General features: G+C 44.0%; 1 protein-coding gene across 1 annotated transcript in view; it reads right to left on the bottom strand.

Annotated features, from left to right (window-relative positions):
- LOC148818499 (unconventional myosin-XV-like) overlaps nucleotides 1-15,585 on the bottom strand; it is a 71,458-nt gene extending 55,873 nt beyond the window's left edge. The window contains exons 1-13 of the mRNA XM_088936875.1: nucleotides 15,054-15,585; nucleotides 14,217-14,918; nucleotides 13,368-14,147; nucleotides 12,128-12,494; nucleotides 11,921-12,023; nucleotides 11,255-11,329; nucleotides 10,159-10,653; nucleotides 7,001-7,083; nucleotides 6,169-6,232; nucleotides 5,163-5,272; nucleotides 4,423-4,497; nucleotides 2,064-2,154; nucleotides 213-316 (exon numbers count right to left, since the gene is read on the bottom strand). Of these exons, the coding sequence (XP_088793001.1) occupies nucleotides 213-316; nucleotides 2,064-2,154; nucleotides 4,423-4,497; nucleotides 5,163-5,272; nucleotides 6,169-6,232; nucleotides 7,001-7,083; nucleotides 10,159-10,653; nucleotides 11,255-11,329; nucleotides 11,921-12,023; nucleotides 12,128-12,494; nucleotides 13,368-14,147; nucleotides 14,217-14,918; nucleotides 15,054-15,585 (3,581 nt within the window). The remainder of the gene's footprint in view (nucleotides 1-212; nucleotides 317-2,063; nucleotides 2,155-4,422; nucleotides 4,498-5,162; nucleotides 5,273-6,168; nucleotides 6,233-7,000; nucleotides 7,084-10,158; nucleotides 10,654-11,254; nucleotides 11,330-11,920; nucleotides 12,024-12,127; nucleotides 12,495-13,367; nucleotides 14,148-14,216; nucleotides 14,919-15,053) is intronic.
- Nucleotides 15,586-16,153: the final 568 nt, after the last annotated feature.

The raw sequence follows: 16,153 nt of genomic DNA, 5'->3' as shown, positions 1-16,153 counted from the left end.
ACACTCTTGTTTGTAAAAACCATTCAGCTCAATACAGTACATTAGAACAATGTCCTTTTTCTTTGTGTGCACTTATGTGTCACTTGGATGGGAAATCCTTGTAAATGTTTCAAAGTTGATGTTACACTGTACTTGCTATAACCGGTAATGACTATAAATAATAATTTAAAAAAAACATTTTGCACGAACAAAAGAAAAAATTGTCCACTTACTCTTCCAAAAAGATTTCCACATATTTCCCAAACCTGCTTGAATTATCATTCTTGACAGTTTTGGCATTTCCGAAAGATTCCAAAAGAGGAGTTGCTTCAAGGATCTATGACAGAAAGGTGGGAAAAACAGAATATTCTGATTTTGAACGGCACCATCAAGTACTCTCTCTGGAGTAGAAGACCACTGATTCTGGAACTATATTTTTATAGTCCATCTGAAAAGTAGCAAAGCAATTTCAAATATTTCACACTTCACACAGGATGATGTAAATGTGTGGAAATGTTCTTAAAATACAGGCCTAATGCACATGTTTTAAAAACGGCAATTTGAAGAGAAATCTAGTGTTAATCAGGTCAGTCGAAAACACGGCGCTTTATGACAAGCATGGCATATCTTTAAACTCAGTATTAGAAAAGTTTTAAAAAAGACTACAAAACACACAATTCCATGCATTTTACTGCAATGCATGTGCTTGTTTCCAACCCAGTACAGCACTGAAACTGTAGGGTCATGCTATGTACTATGTGCACACAATCAAACAGACACAGTACCTCAATCTGTGGTATTGCAGATCACGGGTAATCCAAATGAAAATATGGGAAAAAAAAACAAAATTATGTAAACATCTATCTAAGCTGAAGCGGATTTTAAATACACCAACTCCTTGTTTTACAAAAGTGGTGTGTTCCTTGATAATTGTTTAAGAGAAAATTTGTGATATGAACGTTTTCTATTGATTAAAGGCAGTATTTAGAAAAATGCAACCTAAGATAATACATTGTGTATTGATAAGAAGGCAAGTAAAGAGTATACATACCAGTATTTATTACAACAGACAATACTAGTTAAAACAACACAGCATAATGGAACAAAGGACTAAGAAGCAAAGTACTGGTTATCTGACTTTAACAGGGATGACTTGTTCAATGCTAGAATTTGACAGGTGAGGTTCTGAGCCATGTGACTGAGGACGTACAGAGGGAGAGACAATGGGAGATTAAACTCACTTGTGATAGGCTGTTTGAGGGATGACAGGCAGATTTGACAATATATGTGTAACTTGGTAGGCTTTCATTGTAGCAGAAAATCATTTCACATAACGAATAAAGAGAGTATTCATTTTTTCAAATGCGTTAATGCGAACATTCATGTCAGCGTTTGACTTCAGGAAGACAAGTCCTGCTTCAGGAACACATTTACACTTCATGGTATTCCACTGTGTAAGCCTGTGGACACACTCCAATCTACATAGGGGTCTGAGCCCATTAAAATTGATGATGGCTTGACTGGTGCCTTGAAGAGACTTTACTGTAACACAATCTTAATAGATGCAAAAAAACTGCTGTTCAAAAGCCCAACCACTAGCTACCACTGAAGCCCTTTATATGCCAAAAAGACCTAATTATACCCATTTATGCAAATATGACACTTAACTAGTCACCAATTAACAAATAATTACAAAATTCATCTCTAGTGTGGCAATTTACAAGTATTAGAGGCTTAATTCAGTGCCTATTGACAGGTTGTCTGGAATTGTCTTTGTGAAATTGTCCTGCAACAAAGACTCAATTTACATCTCTTGAGATTCTAGTAGAAAGTGAAATGAGTATAGGTATCTAATGCTGCACACTTCCACATTCCGAAAACATTACTTGATGTCCTAGCATGAACATGTTTATCAAATGGAAGCTTTCCGAGCTGCTTTCATTTGAAAATTTGAAATGTTTTGCCAGTTTTGCAAGATCTGCCAATGAAAGTACATCTACATTCAAAACGTCTGATCAAAAGTCCACTTCTTTATAATGTTCGCATTGGGCACATTTTACATGCCCGGTCAGGACCGTTCATACCTGCTGTGTGATGTTTCGTTTGTGATGAATCGCTGCTAGGTATCGCAGGACCAGCTTTGTGGCTTCGGTCTTGCCGGATCCACTTTCACCACTGGAATAAAAAACAACCCACCTGCGTCACGCACAATCCCATTACACTGTCTTTGTAAACACACTGGCCTGCACATGGGTGGAGCGATGGCACTGTGGCTAAGGATCTGCGCCCATGGCTGGAAGGTTGCCGGTTCAAATCCCTCGGCTGGCAGAGGAATCCTTCTCCGTTGGGCCCCTGAGCAAGGCCCTTAACCCCAACTGCTCCAGGGGTGCCGTATAAATATAATTTCTCTCTCCCTGTCTGTGTGTCTCATGGAGAACAAGCTGGGGTATGCAAAAAGACTTATTCCTAATGCAAGAAATTGTATATAGCTAATAAAGTGATCCTATCTACTAGGAGTAAGAGGGCGAGGGCTGTCTGTCCAGCTGTGCAGGAGGAAGAGGACGAGGGGCTCTGTCTAGCTGTGCAGGAGGAAGAGGGCGAAGGCTGTCTGTCCAGCTGTGCAGGAGGAAGAGGACGAGGGGCTCTGTCCAGCTGTGCATGATGAATAGGGTGAGGGCCTGTCTGTCCAGCTGTGCTGGAGGAAGAGAACGACGGGCTGTCTGTCCAGCTGTGCAGGAGGAAGAGGACAAGGGGCTCTGTCTAGCTGTGCAGGAGGAAGAGGACAAGGGGCTGTCTGTCCAGCTGTGCTGGAGGAAGAGAACGAGGGGCTGTCTGTCCAGCTGTGCTGGAGGAAGAGGGCGAAGGCTGTCTGTCCAGCTGTGTAGGAAGAAGAGGGCGAGGGGCTGTCTGTCCAGCTGTGCAGGAGGAAGAGGGCGAGGGGCTGTCTGTCCAGCTGTGCAGGAGGAAGAGGACGAGGAAGAGGGCGAGGGGCTGTCTGTCCAGCTGTGCAGGAGGAAGAGGACGAGGAAGAGGGCGAGGGGTTGTCTGTCCAGCTGTGCAGGAGGAAGAGGGCAAGGGGCTGTCTGTCTGGCAAGTCTCCACTGCAGGGACAGAGAAGGACCTAGGCAGGAGGTGAGGACCTGCAGACTCTGAGTTATTAATTGCTGTGAGAAAGTTTTAAAATGAGCAATTAAATGCTAGTTATGGTGGCTGTGAGACAGTGAGAGTGACAGCGAAAGAAATAATGAATGTTCAGGCAGGTCCGTAATTACAGTAGCTCACCTGGTAGGGGTGAGGCCTGTCTCTCACTGTATTTTGTTGTTAAGTGCTTTGTAATGTTTCTACATAAAAGGCACTAAACACTGATAACATTGATAACACTTTAGGGACTGCAATTTGCGTTTATAAACAATTTAGACATTAAATATTATTATGTACGTTCTATATAAACAATATGAAAAAAGTTAAGGTCATTCTGAACTGCAAGGTATTCTTCTAGCTCTGTTGACTGTTTTAGAATGGAAGAAGTAACAAGAGCATAAAACTAATTTCTCTTAAATATAAGAAGAAATCTGCTGTATCATGACATTTTTATTATACATCTGAGGAGAAGATGGTTCTCGCAGTGCCTCGGATGTTTTAGGTCATTCTATACATCTGTCACAGCTGTGATTGATAATTTTCCTGTTTCCCTTTCAACATCAGACAGAGATGTGAAATTCAACTCTGGAATGCAAGTATCACGCCAGCCTGCCTGAAGTTACAAAGGATTTATTTCATAGAGTGATGTGATCTCACTGTGGGAAAAAGCTTGGCAGCAAAACTGGGATTCTTTTCTTACACATATCTTCTGTAACTGAAGGTCTGAAGAATTCCAGCAATTTACCAGCAGTGGAAAGCAAGACCAACTGACCTGGACTTTACAGAGTGTTTGTAAAACACTAGAAAACTTAACTGATTAAACGCAGTACCTGACACCTACATTGAAAGCTGGCCCTTTTTCTCTGTTAGAAATATCTTTTGCAACAATGGTGTATTTGTATAAATACTAAGGCTGACAACATTTTACATTGCTTCGGAAATAAGCTAATCTTCTGCTTTTTAATGGGTCCTATTTCCAATATTTCAAATGGGGAAGTGTTGTTTGTTTAGAAAAAAAAACTCCCACAGCAGCTCATACTAATGTATTGAACGTTAAAGCCCACAGACTGATTCTCTGATAGACAGTGGCCACAATGTGCATCACAAAGAGGCATTAGTTGAACCAGGCTACACTGGCAAAGATTAGAACACAGAAACCAAGGCTAGCAAAGAACCTGCCAGGAAAGGAGGCTAAATTCATAACTTGTCCACAAAAAGGTGGGACTGATCACACGTTAAAACAAAACTTCATCAGCAATACAGAAAGACCTCTGATCTACTAGCAACACAAATGTGACCCACCTGATAATAATGCACTGGTTCTGTTTGGCATCCATCATTTTCGTGTAAGAAACATTTGCAATCGCAAAAAGATGTCTAGAAAAGAAATACAATGCTCTTCATCAAAGCAATTAAATGATAACGTAAATTACATGACTTTATACAGTATGTATATCAACAAATTATTTCATAAAGTATGCTAGACTGTATTGGCTTGTTTCATATACAGTATATGCACACCTACTGATAATATATTTGGCACACTTGCCTATTGTTTAATAATTGCAAATATTATTGAAACTTTTTCATTTCAGTGAATGGATTACAGTCTAGAAGTGAACTGACACTACTCTTCTAATAAGTTCTAGCACTGCTGGATTGACAGCATGCGGTTTATTGGGTATTATTTCCATGTCAACATTTGTTGAGTCCTGTGCGGCCTTGTAACACTCACCCTGTTCTACATACATCTCCTGTTACCTTACATGTAATATGGCCTTCAATCCATAAACCTCCCCATGCCTAGCTCCATTGCAATTTGTTAGTGGAAATATGAGAATCTCGCATATATCAGAGTGCTTCAGAAAAGTAATTACTCAAAGTGTAAAGTGCCCGGGAAAATCCGTTTTACAGTGGAACTGAAAGCTTTGGCCAAAACCATATGATTAACAGCACATGTTTAGAATGTAATAGCAACGGGACTGCACAAACACAGACTGCTGATAATACTGTAAGGGTTCTCTTTCCAGAGCGACACTCACGGTGGATTCTCTCCCAGTGCCCGTCCCTCATACTGCAACACCACGTCAGTCCCATAGATATTAAACATCTTATAGGGGTTCACAGAGACTAGGATACTGCCAATATAGGTCTGCAAAAAAGGCAAAAGAATGCCACTTTAATCATTAATAATAATAATAATTGCTTACACTTATATAGCGCGTTTCTGGATACTCCACTCAAAGCGCTTTACAGGTAATGGGGACTCCCCTCCACCACCACCAGTGTGCAGCCCCCACCTGGATGATGTGATGGCAGCCATAGTGCGCCAGAACGCTCCCCACACACCAGCTATCAGTGGGGAGGAGAGCAGAGTAATGAAGCCAATTCACAGATGGGGATTATTAGGAGGCCATGACTGGTAAGGGTTACACCCCTACTCTTTTCGAGAAACACCCTTAGATTTTTAATGACCACAGAGAGTCAGGACCTCTGTTTCACATCTCATCCGAAGGACGGCGTCCATTTTACAGTATAGTGTCCCCGTTACTATACTGGGGCATTAGGACCCACATGGACCGCAGGGTGAGCGCCCCCTGCTGGCCCCACTAACACCTCTTCCAGCAGCAACCTTAGTTTTTCCCAGGAGGTCTCCCATCCAGGTACTGGCCAGGCTCACACCTGCTGAGCTTCAGTGGGCTGCCAGCAGTGAGGTGCAGGGTGATATGGCTGCTGGCTGCTGCCACTTTAGAGGTGTTGCAAACTAAAACAACTCAACCAGAGCGACTGTATGGGAAACATCTGCTTCACTATGTGTTGATGTGCACTTACAAACATAAGACCTAAGAAGAGTTTATGTAGTACCATTAAGACACTGTAAAATAAGAAAAAATAAATTGTTCCTGAGCAGACGAACAGTGCGTTTAGAACAGCTCTTTTAAAAAAGACTTGTCACCTTCTTACTGCTAGTTAAAATCTTGCTGCCACTGTGGAAGACATGCAATGATGTATTACACCTTTTTCAAAGGATACAGTCAGCCTACTTACATAAATTAATTCTCGATTGAACCTTTTCTTCAGGTTATATAGCACAGTGCCTTCATGGAGCTCCCTGCAAAAAAATGTAAGAATTTCTTCATTACTGTTCACTAATTGAGGAAGAAAGCATAACATGCACATGATGCAATACTTTAAATACTTTAAACTGCAACATCAAAAATGCATACTTTAGTCCAGTCTAGAGACAAGAAGAAGAAATGTTTCTTGCTGGATTTTGCTATCCTGTAAAGGTAACCTCAGATAATCCTGAGCTGTGTATTGGTGGGGAGCAGGCCACTGCAATAGAAGTTCTTTCTCGTGTGGTACAAGAGTTAATAATGAGATGAGCTACAATAAACCTGCCCCCTTCCCATCTTTAAGGATCCAATCATTAATGATCAGGACTGGATAGGACTGATTGGCTTCAGTAACCAGTAATATCCAGTGAGCACAATCTGGGTAACTTAGCCCGTACTGGAAAGTAACAAAATCCTAGAAGTTTCACTATCTAAGCAATCGGAGTGCAGTGTTTTCATGATTCTTGAAGGATTCCTCTGTACAGAATTACACAAAATGCATTACTAGTTCTGTGTAAATCTAGCCCCAGATAAAATCCAACTTTTAACCTGTAAACCAGTTTTTGAAATCATTGGGTAGGTGCAGCGAGCCTCTGGCCAATAGAAAATGTCCATCAGGCGATGTGTGTAGAAGTTACTGTAGCTAAGACTGATTTAAACTGAGGGCTCAATTGAATTGAATTGAGCCCTAGAACAAAGCCATTTCATAGTGCTGCCACATGTGATTAAAATAATACTTACTTAATACTTAAAATAATACTTACTCCAGCTGGGTCATATCCTCCACCCCATCTTCTTCAGCCTGTTCCCGATACCGCATGGAGGGAAGGGTTCGAATGGAGTACATCTGCATTCAAATAGGAATAAACCGTGTTCTGTATTTCTTGACTCATTTGCACTATGACCACTTAAGTTCTTTATAATGCTAAAAGAACAAAGGTCAGATATATAATATTTCATCAAAACCCTCACAAACGTCAAACCAAGTGTGGCAGGCAGCAGATCTAAGCACTGCCCAAGAGGAGGAAGCTGTCAATCTTTATCATCGAGATGCTCCACAGCTGTGTTCCCTGTAGCTGGTGTGTGAGGTACTGTAGCAGGGCAAAGGGAGACACAAGACGCACCAGAGGTCCAAAAGACAGAGACCCAAGCCATAAGAGACCACTAGACAAACAAAGCAAAGAGAAGATGCTTACAGGATGAAAACCCACTTGATCCTTTTAAAAAAAAAATGGTTTCTAGGGTGGAACAATAAGGTTGTGCCGTTGAACCTGAAACTTTGTTGTACTGTCTCCAGCCAGTACCACGAAGCTTAAACTGTTTCAACACCGACGCCGGTGATGTTTAAATGTACAGCCAGCACAAGTAGACCATCCTCAAACATTTGTAAAGAACCACTTAGTGACATATATCTTAGAGCCCATAAATGGTCCTCAAATGTTTGGACATCCCTCTTGTCAACCATACGCTGAGCATCCAAAGAAACATATCACTCATAACTGCAGTAAATTTCACAAAGACACATCAACAAAATCTCGACATATTAGTGACCAGACACAATGGATATAAATTGATTGTACTGATTAACTCTTGCCATCATCAAGGGTGTTTAACAAGGTATATACTGTGAAAGTCACGGGTACATCTGGTCACTGTTGGAAACAATATGATCTTTACCTGCAACCTGTAATTATGCATCCTGCAATTAAGTTGTAGATGATGTCTTTTGGAATCCTGTCCTGTTCCTCTTGTAGAGTCTGGACAAGCATTTGAGTGACCAGTGACCCCTAGAAGCTGGGGCAATGGGATCAGGCAAGGGGGCTAAGATCTGGCAGGTAGGGCATTCACAGATTGACTGTCACGTTCTCTGGTGTTATATGAGCAGCACACGGTGCCCTGCTAGGATGTTGTCACGTCAGGATGAGCCAGCAGGAAGGGCAACCGGTGAGGTCTGAGGACTTGATCAATGTAGCGCCAAGTACTCAGGTTGCCATCAATCATTTCTTGTGACCTGCCAAATCCACTTCATTTGCGATGCAGTGAATTTGGCAGAGAGAAAACAATCATGAAATTGGAGCATGCTGATTTGGAGATTTAGCAAGGGGCAGTGACTCATGGTCTGCCAGAACGGGGCCTATTGAGGACAGACTACATATGCTGTAACATGCTGTAGAAAGTCTGACTTAGTCCAGCCTCCAACATACTGATCACAGGAATGCATTGTGCTCTTGATACGCTGGGCATATTGGTTACTTTTTGTGGTCTTCTTTCCTGATTTTCAGCAGGGCTAAAATTCAGAAGGATACCTGTATATCACCTCATTGCCTGTGCCCAATCACCTCTTTCACTAATTAGGAGATCACTTAAGTGTATGTCAGCCATGAATGATTAGGTAATCAAAATGGTGCCAAAAACATTGAATTAATATCCAAAATCCATGTCTTATTTTTCTAAGAACATGCTTGCATAAAGTGATAACTTTCTTCTTATACTCAGTTTATACATATATTTTAAATGCTTCATCTTTAAAAACAGCAAAGTTCCTTAGGGATTGTACACATCAATTATTACTGCAAACTATTACATTTCTGCAATATGTGGAATCTTTATGATGTAATAAATCATGTAAACAAATCACATACCATCTGGTTAATTTCTCTGATTCCAAAGCTTTCATTAAAAAAAACCATAAACAAATAAACGCAGTACAATACAGAAACCCTCTTCCTGGCTTTTTTAGTCTCAGGTTTTGATTAAAAGCTCTCTCTTCCTTGACGTCACAAATAAGCAGCTCCTGCTCAGTGATAGTGCTCATGGCTCATGGAATTAATCCGAGATGAAGCTAAGAGGACAGAGTGCCTCAAAAGTGGTTTGGCAGTAGCTGAGTCTTCATAATCAACCTTGTAAATCAACAAAAAGCACATCAACAGTACAGTAATTAATTCAGATGTTTGCCTTTCATATACACAAAGGAAAATCAACCCTGCTAGCCTGGCTTGGAACCAGAGTCCATAAGCATAGCCTTTCAGTCCCGGGAAATAGCTGAGTTGCCAGACCAGGTAAGCTAATACCTACCCCTGTCATTTCCTCTCGCACTGGGAATATCTCAGGTGTCTCCCTGTCCACGTACCAGGCTGCCAAGAAAAACCTTCTACTTTCTAATTAAAAGTGCTCCGCAACTCCCAAGAAGACCCCTGCTGATCATCTTGCTTTTTCTTCCTGCATTTCTGAACCAGCACAGAGACAAAATACCCAGGAAATTACCAAAGCCGTGAAGGAATAACCTAAGTTCAATAACCAGTCTATTATGGCTCTTTGAAGTAATGCTGAAATCTGCAGTCCTGAGACATTTGTAGATACCTATGGAAACATTTAAGTGCTTTAGTAACACAGTAATGCAATACTGCTTAAAACACCATACTTTCATTAACACGCTACACGTTTATTAATGTATTTTTACGGCACTTTTGTGATATCCAGTTTGCAGACTGTGAGGTGCTGCGTTTTTAAACAGCTTACTGTGGTTGACAGAGTTGTAAAAACACATATAAACGATGTCTTGTGTAAATGGATGTTTTGAAATCTGAGAAATTATTGAGTATCTGAACGGCGTTTGCCTAATTATTAGTGTCAGCACCGATTTTGTAGAACTATCCACACCCCAGAGGTCTATAGGTTTTGTACGGAGTTCTACGTTTTGTGTTGCAATTAGCAGTCACTGAGTGTGTGCTATATCTCAAAACCATTCCTTGACCCCCAAACTCAAGGAAACTTAAACACCGTTACTCGTTGTTACTCTGCATGATATGTACTGTACTCTTCCACTTAGACGCTAAGACAATGTGGAAACCCGTAAATACAGCATTTAGAGAAATTAGGGTTTTCAGTGATTTCAGGCACCGGTAAGATCAGCTGCTTTTACCTTCTTATACCATGGCCCTTGCCTTTCACCTTCTGTGTCTGGTTCCCAGTCACTTTCAGAAGTGTCCGCGTGTTGTGAAGTGGAAACTCCTGTCAGGAAGTCAGACACATTGTCCTCTCTGTACACTGACCATTTGGTCAGGTTCTGCACGGTTGGAAGGGGAAGGACTCTCTCTGAAGACCACACATCCTGCAGCTCTTCGACCTCCCTCGTGTGGTTCTGAGCCCAGTGCTGCTTCAAATGTTGGGGGGCTCTGTGCGACGGTCCCATCCTCTGAACCTGAGGCATTACCACTGCGTATCTACCCCCGGGGTCATCCGAAGAGTGCTCTTCTTCGACTAGGTTTGGGGAACTCGTTCTTGGGAAGCTTTGGGGACCCCGAAATGAAGAAGGTGAGTGTAAACGCCCGTTGGTTCCTGGAGGAGGCTGTCTGAAGGAGGCCTTGTGCAGGTGAGGTGCACCGGCTAGAAGAGGGGATGAAACATCTTCCTTCACCTGGCCATATTTTTTCACCATTGGAGAGTGAGGAGCGGGCTCATTGGGTGAGGCTGCCCTTGAGGGAGTCGGGGACCCTTGTTTAAAGGAAGGGTGGGGTGAAGGAGGTCTGTGGGGTTCCCTGATACTTCCCAGTTGCTTAATTCCAGCCTGTGGGGATGGGGGACGGAAAGCCTTAGTTGATGGATGCCTTAGAGATGGCTGTGGTGACGGTTGTCTTTGCTGTTCCCCTACACCTGCAGGTCCAGTTTGTTTAAGGAAAGGATTTCCATCTTTTCCTTGCTTTGGAAGAGGTCGGCCACGGCCAAACATTTTAATATGGGGATGTGGAGGCACAGAGGCTGAAGTGCTTTTCTGCAGAGAAGGCGGAGAGGAGGGGTGTTTTAACGAAGGTTGTGGAGATCCAGGCCTTTGAGCTTCATTTATACCTGCTTGACGATTCTCCCCTCTTACCGACTGCCTCAGAGAAGGAAGGTTCCTAGGAATTCTGGCCACAGGACGGCCCCTGCCCTTCAAGAAAGGGTTTCTTCCTAGTGCAGGGGGCTGTGACATTTTTTGGGAATCTCTTATTGCTGGAGGTTCAACCCCTGGTCTTACTGACATTCTCCTCGAGGGAGACCTCTGGATTGGCATTTCCTCTTGTTTTGCTGGATCCCCCACAGGATGGGGGGGTGCTCTGCCAGGAGGCAGACCAAACGGGTTCCGAAACGGATTTCTTTTAACAGCTGATGGGGACGGTGGAGGTGAGGCTCCCTGTGGCCTTTCTGGATTTCCTGGGCCTGAAGATGCTTGCCTGCCTCTTACTGATGGTCTAGACGGGGGAGCATTTGGTGGGATTGGAACACTTGGATGCCCCATTCTCTTCAAGAAAGGATTGACCGCCCCTGTAACCTGCCTATTTCGACCAAATTGTTTAAATTTGGATGCAGGACTTGTAACACTATTCACCCCGTTGACAGAAGGGCCGAACTTTCTTGATGGTGACGGGGAGGGAGGTCTTTGGCTTCCTGGTAAATGAGGGGAAGGTGGGCGTTGGGGCTCAGCTCCTGCAGAGTGACTCAAACGTCGCAAAGGTATGGGTGATGGTGGCCTTTGAACTCCCCCTCCTCCAGGACGTTCAAACTTCTTCATGAAAGGATTTCTAGCCACTGGGTTTGGGGCACTGCCTTGAGCTTTAAACAGAGCGATTTTTAATTTTGGATTGGGAACAAGAGATGGGGCTCTCCGCATTGGACTTGGGGATGATGGCCTCTCTACATCTGCATGCCGAATACTGCCGGAGGTTCTCAAACTTGGCTGAGGGGAAGGAGGTGGGCTCCTTCTTCTTAAAGATGGCTGAGGGGATGGGGGTCTTTGAGATGGAGATGGAACTGGGGGTCCACGATTAGGTGGTCTGCCCAACTTGTTCAGGAAAGGGTTGGTTGAGACTTTTGAGGCTTCACCTTTTTTGGGACCAAAAAGTCTAAATGGAGACTTTGGTGGAGGAGGGGGCACTGGGTTACTTTCCCTTCTAAGAGATGGTCGAGGTGACGGGGGAGGACTTCTTCTGAGCGATAGCTGGGGAGAGGCAGACTGTTTATTAACAGGGCTGCTGTTCAAAAAAGGATTGCGTGGTGCAGGCGATGGAGACCTCTGTCTTAATGATGGCTGCGGAGATGTTGACCTTTGATCATTTCCTCCCCGGACACTTCCTCTTCTGTTGAGTGAAAGTTGGGGGGAAGGAGGAGGGCTGATTTTTTTGTTTCGCAATTGCGGGGATGGAGGTCTTTGAGCATTATTATTATGGGATGTGTGACCAAACCGTCTAAAGAACATATTGGGAGAAGACGGTCTTGAGTGTCCTGGAATGGGAGATGGTTGACCGAATGTTCTTGAAGGTTGTACTGGAGAAAGAGGGGGCTCTGTTTCTTCTGCTAGGACTCCAAACCTGCCTAGCTGCCTTACAGAAGGCAGTGGAGAAGCAGGTGGGCTTAACCGCCTGACAGGCAAAGGGGAGCGATTTCTTCCAGCAGGATGATCAAATCTTTGCAGCATAGGATCAGGAGATGCAGATCGATGAGGCAGTGGGCTTGAAAGAGGTGGTCCACCAAACCTTCTTATGGGTGGTTGAGGGGAAGGTGGTCTTGAAAGCTGAGGAGATCCCATCGGTGCTACAGAGTGCCTGCTTGGGGATGGGGACGCTGGCCTTTGAACAGAAAATGGTCGCACTTGTGGTGTAGGAGACATTGGTCTTTGAGGGGCCCTAGGAAGCACAGGGCTCCCAAAACGTCTTGCACTGGGTGTTGGAGAAGGAGTTCTTGAAACATTTCCTTGCCCGCTGCCGGCACCAAACAGCCTGGCTGTAGGGGTAGGAGACAGTGGTCTCTGAAATGTAACTGTCTGTTGGCTCATAGCTGGCGGAAATCGATTTGGTGAGGAAAATTGAGAGGACATTGGAACAGCAAATTGCCGATTCTGACCACTGAAAGGACTTAAATGTGTATTGTCGTATTCATCTTCCTCAGACATCTCATCAAAGTCATTCAGAGATATGTGTGGAGAGGGTGGCAGTCGAATGTCAAGTTTATCCTTCCCAAACAATTTGACCTGAGGTCTGGGGAAGAGTCTGAACTGCTTTTTAGATGGAAATGCAGAAGGTAGTGCTGTTCCTATGTCATGCCCTGTAAAACTGGAAAAATTAGGTGGTGGAGAAAAAAAGTTTCCATACTCATTACTGTCAACCTCCTCATTCTCCTCTTGTTCCATTATATCCTCCATGATATAGGGATAAGACAGATACTGGTTATATGATGATTCAACATAAGGTGAACCTCCATATTCACTGTAATTAAGCTGATACTCATCATAATATGGATCATCAAAGCCTGAATATTTCATGTAAGGATCCGATTGCACAGCAGCTCCATAGGGGTTTTCGTAATGACCTTGCTCATCTTCATAATAATTATATTGTTCTAAAGGATACACATGCTCATTGTAATCCATTTCATTACCATAATATCCATACTCATCCTCTATTGGATAATCAGTAGCATCATAGTAGTCCATTCCATCTTCATAGTATGCATACTGGTCATCTGGTTGGTGTTCATAATCATAGTAGCCCATTTGATCCTCATAATAGTCATACTGATTCTGTCCTTGATATGGATCATAGTAGTCCATACCGTCTTGATAATATTCATAGTCATCTTGGTAGTCCGCAGAAGGATCATAATGGTCCTCTTCCTCTTCATAGTAACCATACTGCTGCTGAGATGGATGTTCATAATAATCTTCATCATCCTCATAATAGTCGTACTCTCCTGCTGGAAGTCTTGAATATCCTGGCATGTGACTGCGCTCCTTATACCTGCTCCTCACAGACTGTCTTCGGGTCGTGGCTCTTTGGTATGGACCTCTCTCGTAATCATTGTCCTCGTAGCTATATTCATCATCTTCCTGCTCGTAGCCAAAATTGTGATGACCACGAAACCTCTTCATGTTAGCCCTGTGTCGCATGACTTCATCGCCGGATGGGAATGGTAACTTTTTGGCTCCAATTTTTGAAAACCAGGCTTCATTGCTGTGCCTCTCCTGGGAGCTCCTCTTTCCTTTAGTGGACAGAAACCTCTTGGTAAGCCAGTTTGCCGCGCCTGCAAGCTTGCCTAAAAGCATCCCACGAGATTTGAAACCGGTAGAGCTCGTCTTCTTTTTGCCAAACAAACCCATCTTGGTTTTCTCCAGAAATTTTCCAAACCCCGTTTTCTTGGAAGCTTCCGCTGAGCTTTCCGGTTTCCCAGAACCTAGTCTAATTAACAGAAACGAGGTCTTTCTGGGGGGAGCCTTTTCTTTTTCTGCTTGTTTTTTCTTTTTACTCCGCTGGAACCGCATCATGAACTTGGAGGTACTCTTCAGCACCGATTTCCTCTTCTTGGCCAGCAACGCGGGTCCTTTCCGCCTGCCAAATCCTAGAAACAGCTTAGAGGTATTTTTAAAATTTCGGCCTCTCTTGGAACTTTTGGTCCTGAAGCCTCCAAATCCCATGAAAAGCTTAGAGGCGTTCTTTAAGCCTTTTTTAGGTTCTCTTTCTACGGGAGGTGGGGACTTTCGTCCAGCAAGCCCTGTAATTGCCTTTGAAGCTCCTTTCAAGTGGGCCTTGGCCTCCTCCCGCTTCTTCTTTTTTATCTGTTTTCCATCAACGGCCAGCCCCATCACAGCTTTAGAGGCGCCTTTCAGGTGCAAATCCTTACCTTTCCTCACCTCTTTTTTGCCATCAGATTTAAACCCAGCTACCACTTTGGAGGCAGCCTTTAAGTTGGCACGCTTGCGATTCACTCCACGATCGTCCTCGTCCTCGTCCTCGTCCTCCTCCTCCTCCTCTGCCCCCTCCTCTTCCCCGTCCTCCTCCTCCTCGTCCTCCTCCTCCGACTGCAGGTGCTTCGCCTTGCCCTTGGCCTTCATGCCTGCCATTGCTCGGGAGGCTCCCTTGAGGGCCGCCGTCCGCCTGCCTCTCCTCGCGCCATCGTCCTCCGTCTCGTCCTCCGTGTTCTCCTGCTCGTCGTCCTGTTCTTCGTCCTCATCCTCCTCGGCCGCCCCACTGGGCTCCTCGCTATCATCCACCTCACTCTTCAGCGGGTCTCCGTCGGAACCTTCCTCTGAATCACTGGTCACAGCCTTCTTACCCTTGCCCCTGTCCTTTCCTTTCTTCGCATCGGCCTTTCCCTTTCCCTTAGGGGGCTCTTCCTTGCCCTTCTTTAATCCTTTCTTGTCTTCTTTCACACCCTTCTTCTCCTCCTTTCCCCCCCTTTTATCCTCCTTTGCCCCTTTCTTGTCATCTTTTTCTTTCTTGGCATCGCCAGATTTGCCCTTATCCGCCCCCTTGGCTTTCTCGGGTTCCCCCTTCCCTCCTTTCTTCGCTGTGGCTTTTGAATCACCTTTTTTGGCAGGCATTCTCCCCCTTTGCCAAACTCATGCTACTCCATGTCTCGCGGCCCGAATGATCAGTTGTCAACAGGGAGAGCGCAGAGAACCAGTCCCATCTTCCCCAGAGGACGTGCTGTACACAACACGCTGAAAAGGTCAGGTGTTTTGTTCTTACACCGTTTTAAAAATGGATTGCAAATCTGTGCTACAAAATACAATTGAAAAAAATCACTGCGTATCGGTCAATAAAATCACAAATTACTGCTTCACAAAGTGCTAGTTCACAAGTTAGTTTTCTAGCGGTGACAGAAAGTTTTTTTTACCTTATGATAAGGTGTATTCCCATTTTTCTAAAAAAAAAAAAATCCAGTATCTTCTTTTCCTCTTTAGAATGTGTACAAATCCTTTCTTATGGCAATTTTGTTCACAACTTTGGCAGAAGGCTGAGAAATCCTACAAATAAAGAGTCGCTCTGCTTTGTACGACAGCGGTATCCACGACTTTCAGCATCCTTTTGTTTACCATATAGTGTGCATTACAGTCCTCTTCCTTTCAGCTCTTGCGATCCTGCTGAATGAACTCCTTCCCTCTGGTT

The sequence above is a fragment of the Atractosteus spatula genome, chromosome 18 (assembly GCF_055471065.1).
Source record: "Atractosteus spatula isolate fAtrSpa1 chromosome 18, fAtrSpa1.hap1, whole genome shotgun sequence".
Lineage (NCBI taxonomy): Eukaryota > Metazoa > Chordata > Actinopteri > Semionotiformes > Lepisosteidae > Atractosteus > Atractosteus spatula.
The sequence above is the reverse complement of the archived record's forward strand: the minus strand, read 5'-3'. Positions and strand labels throughout refer to the sequence as shown.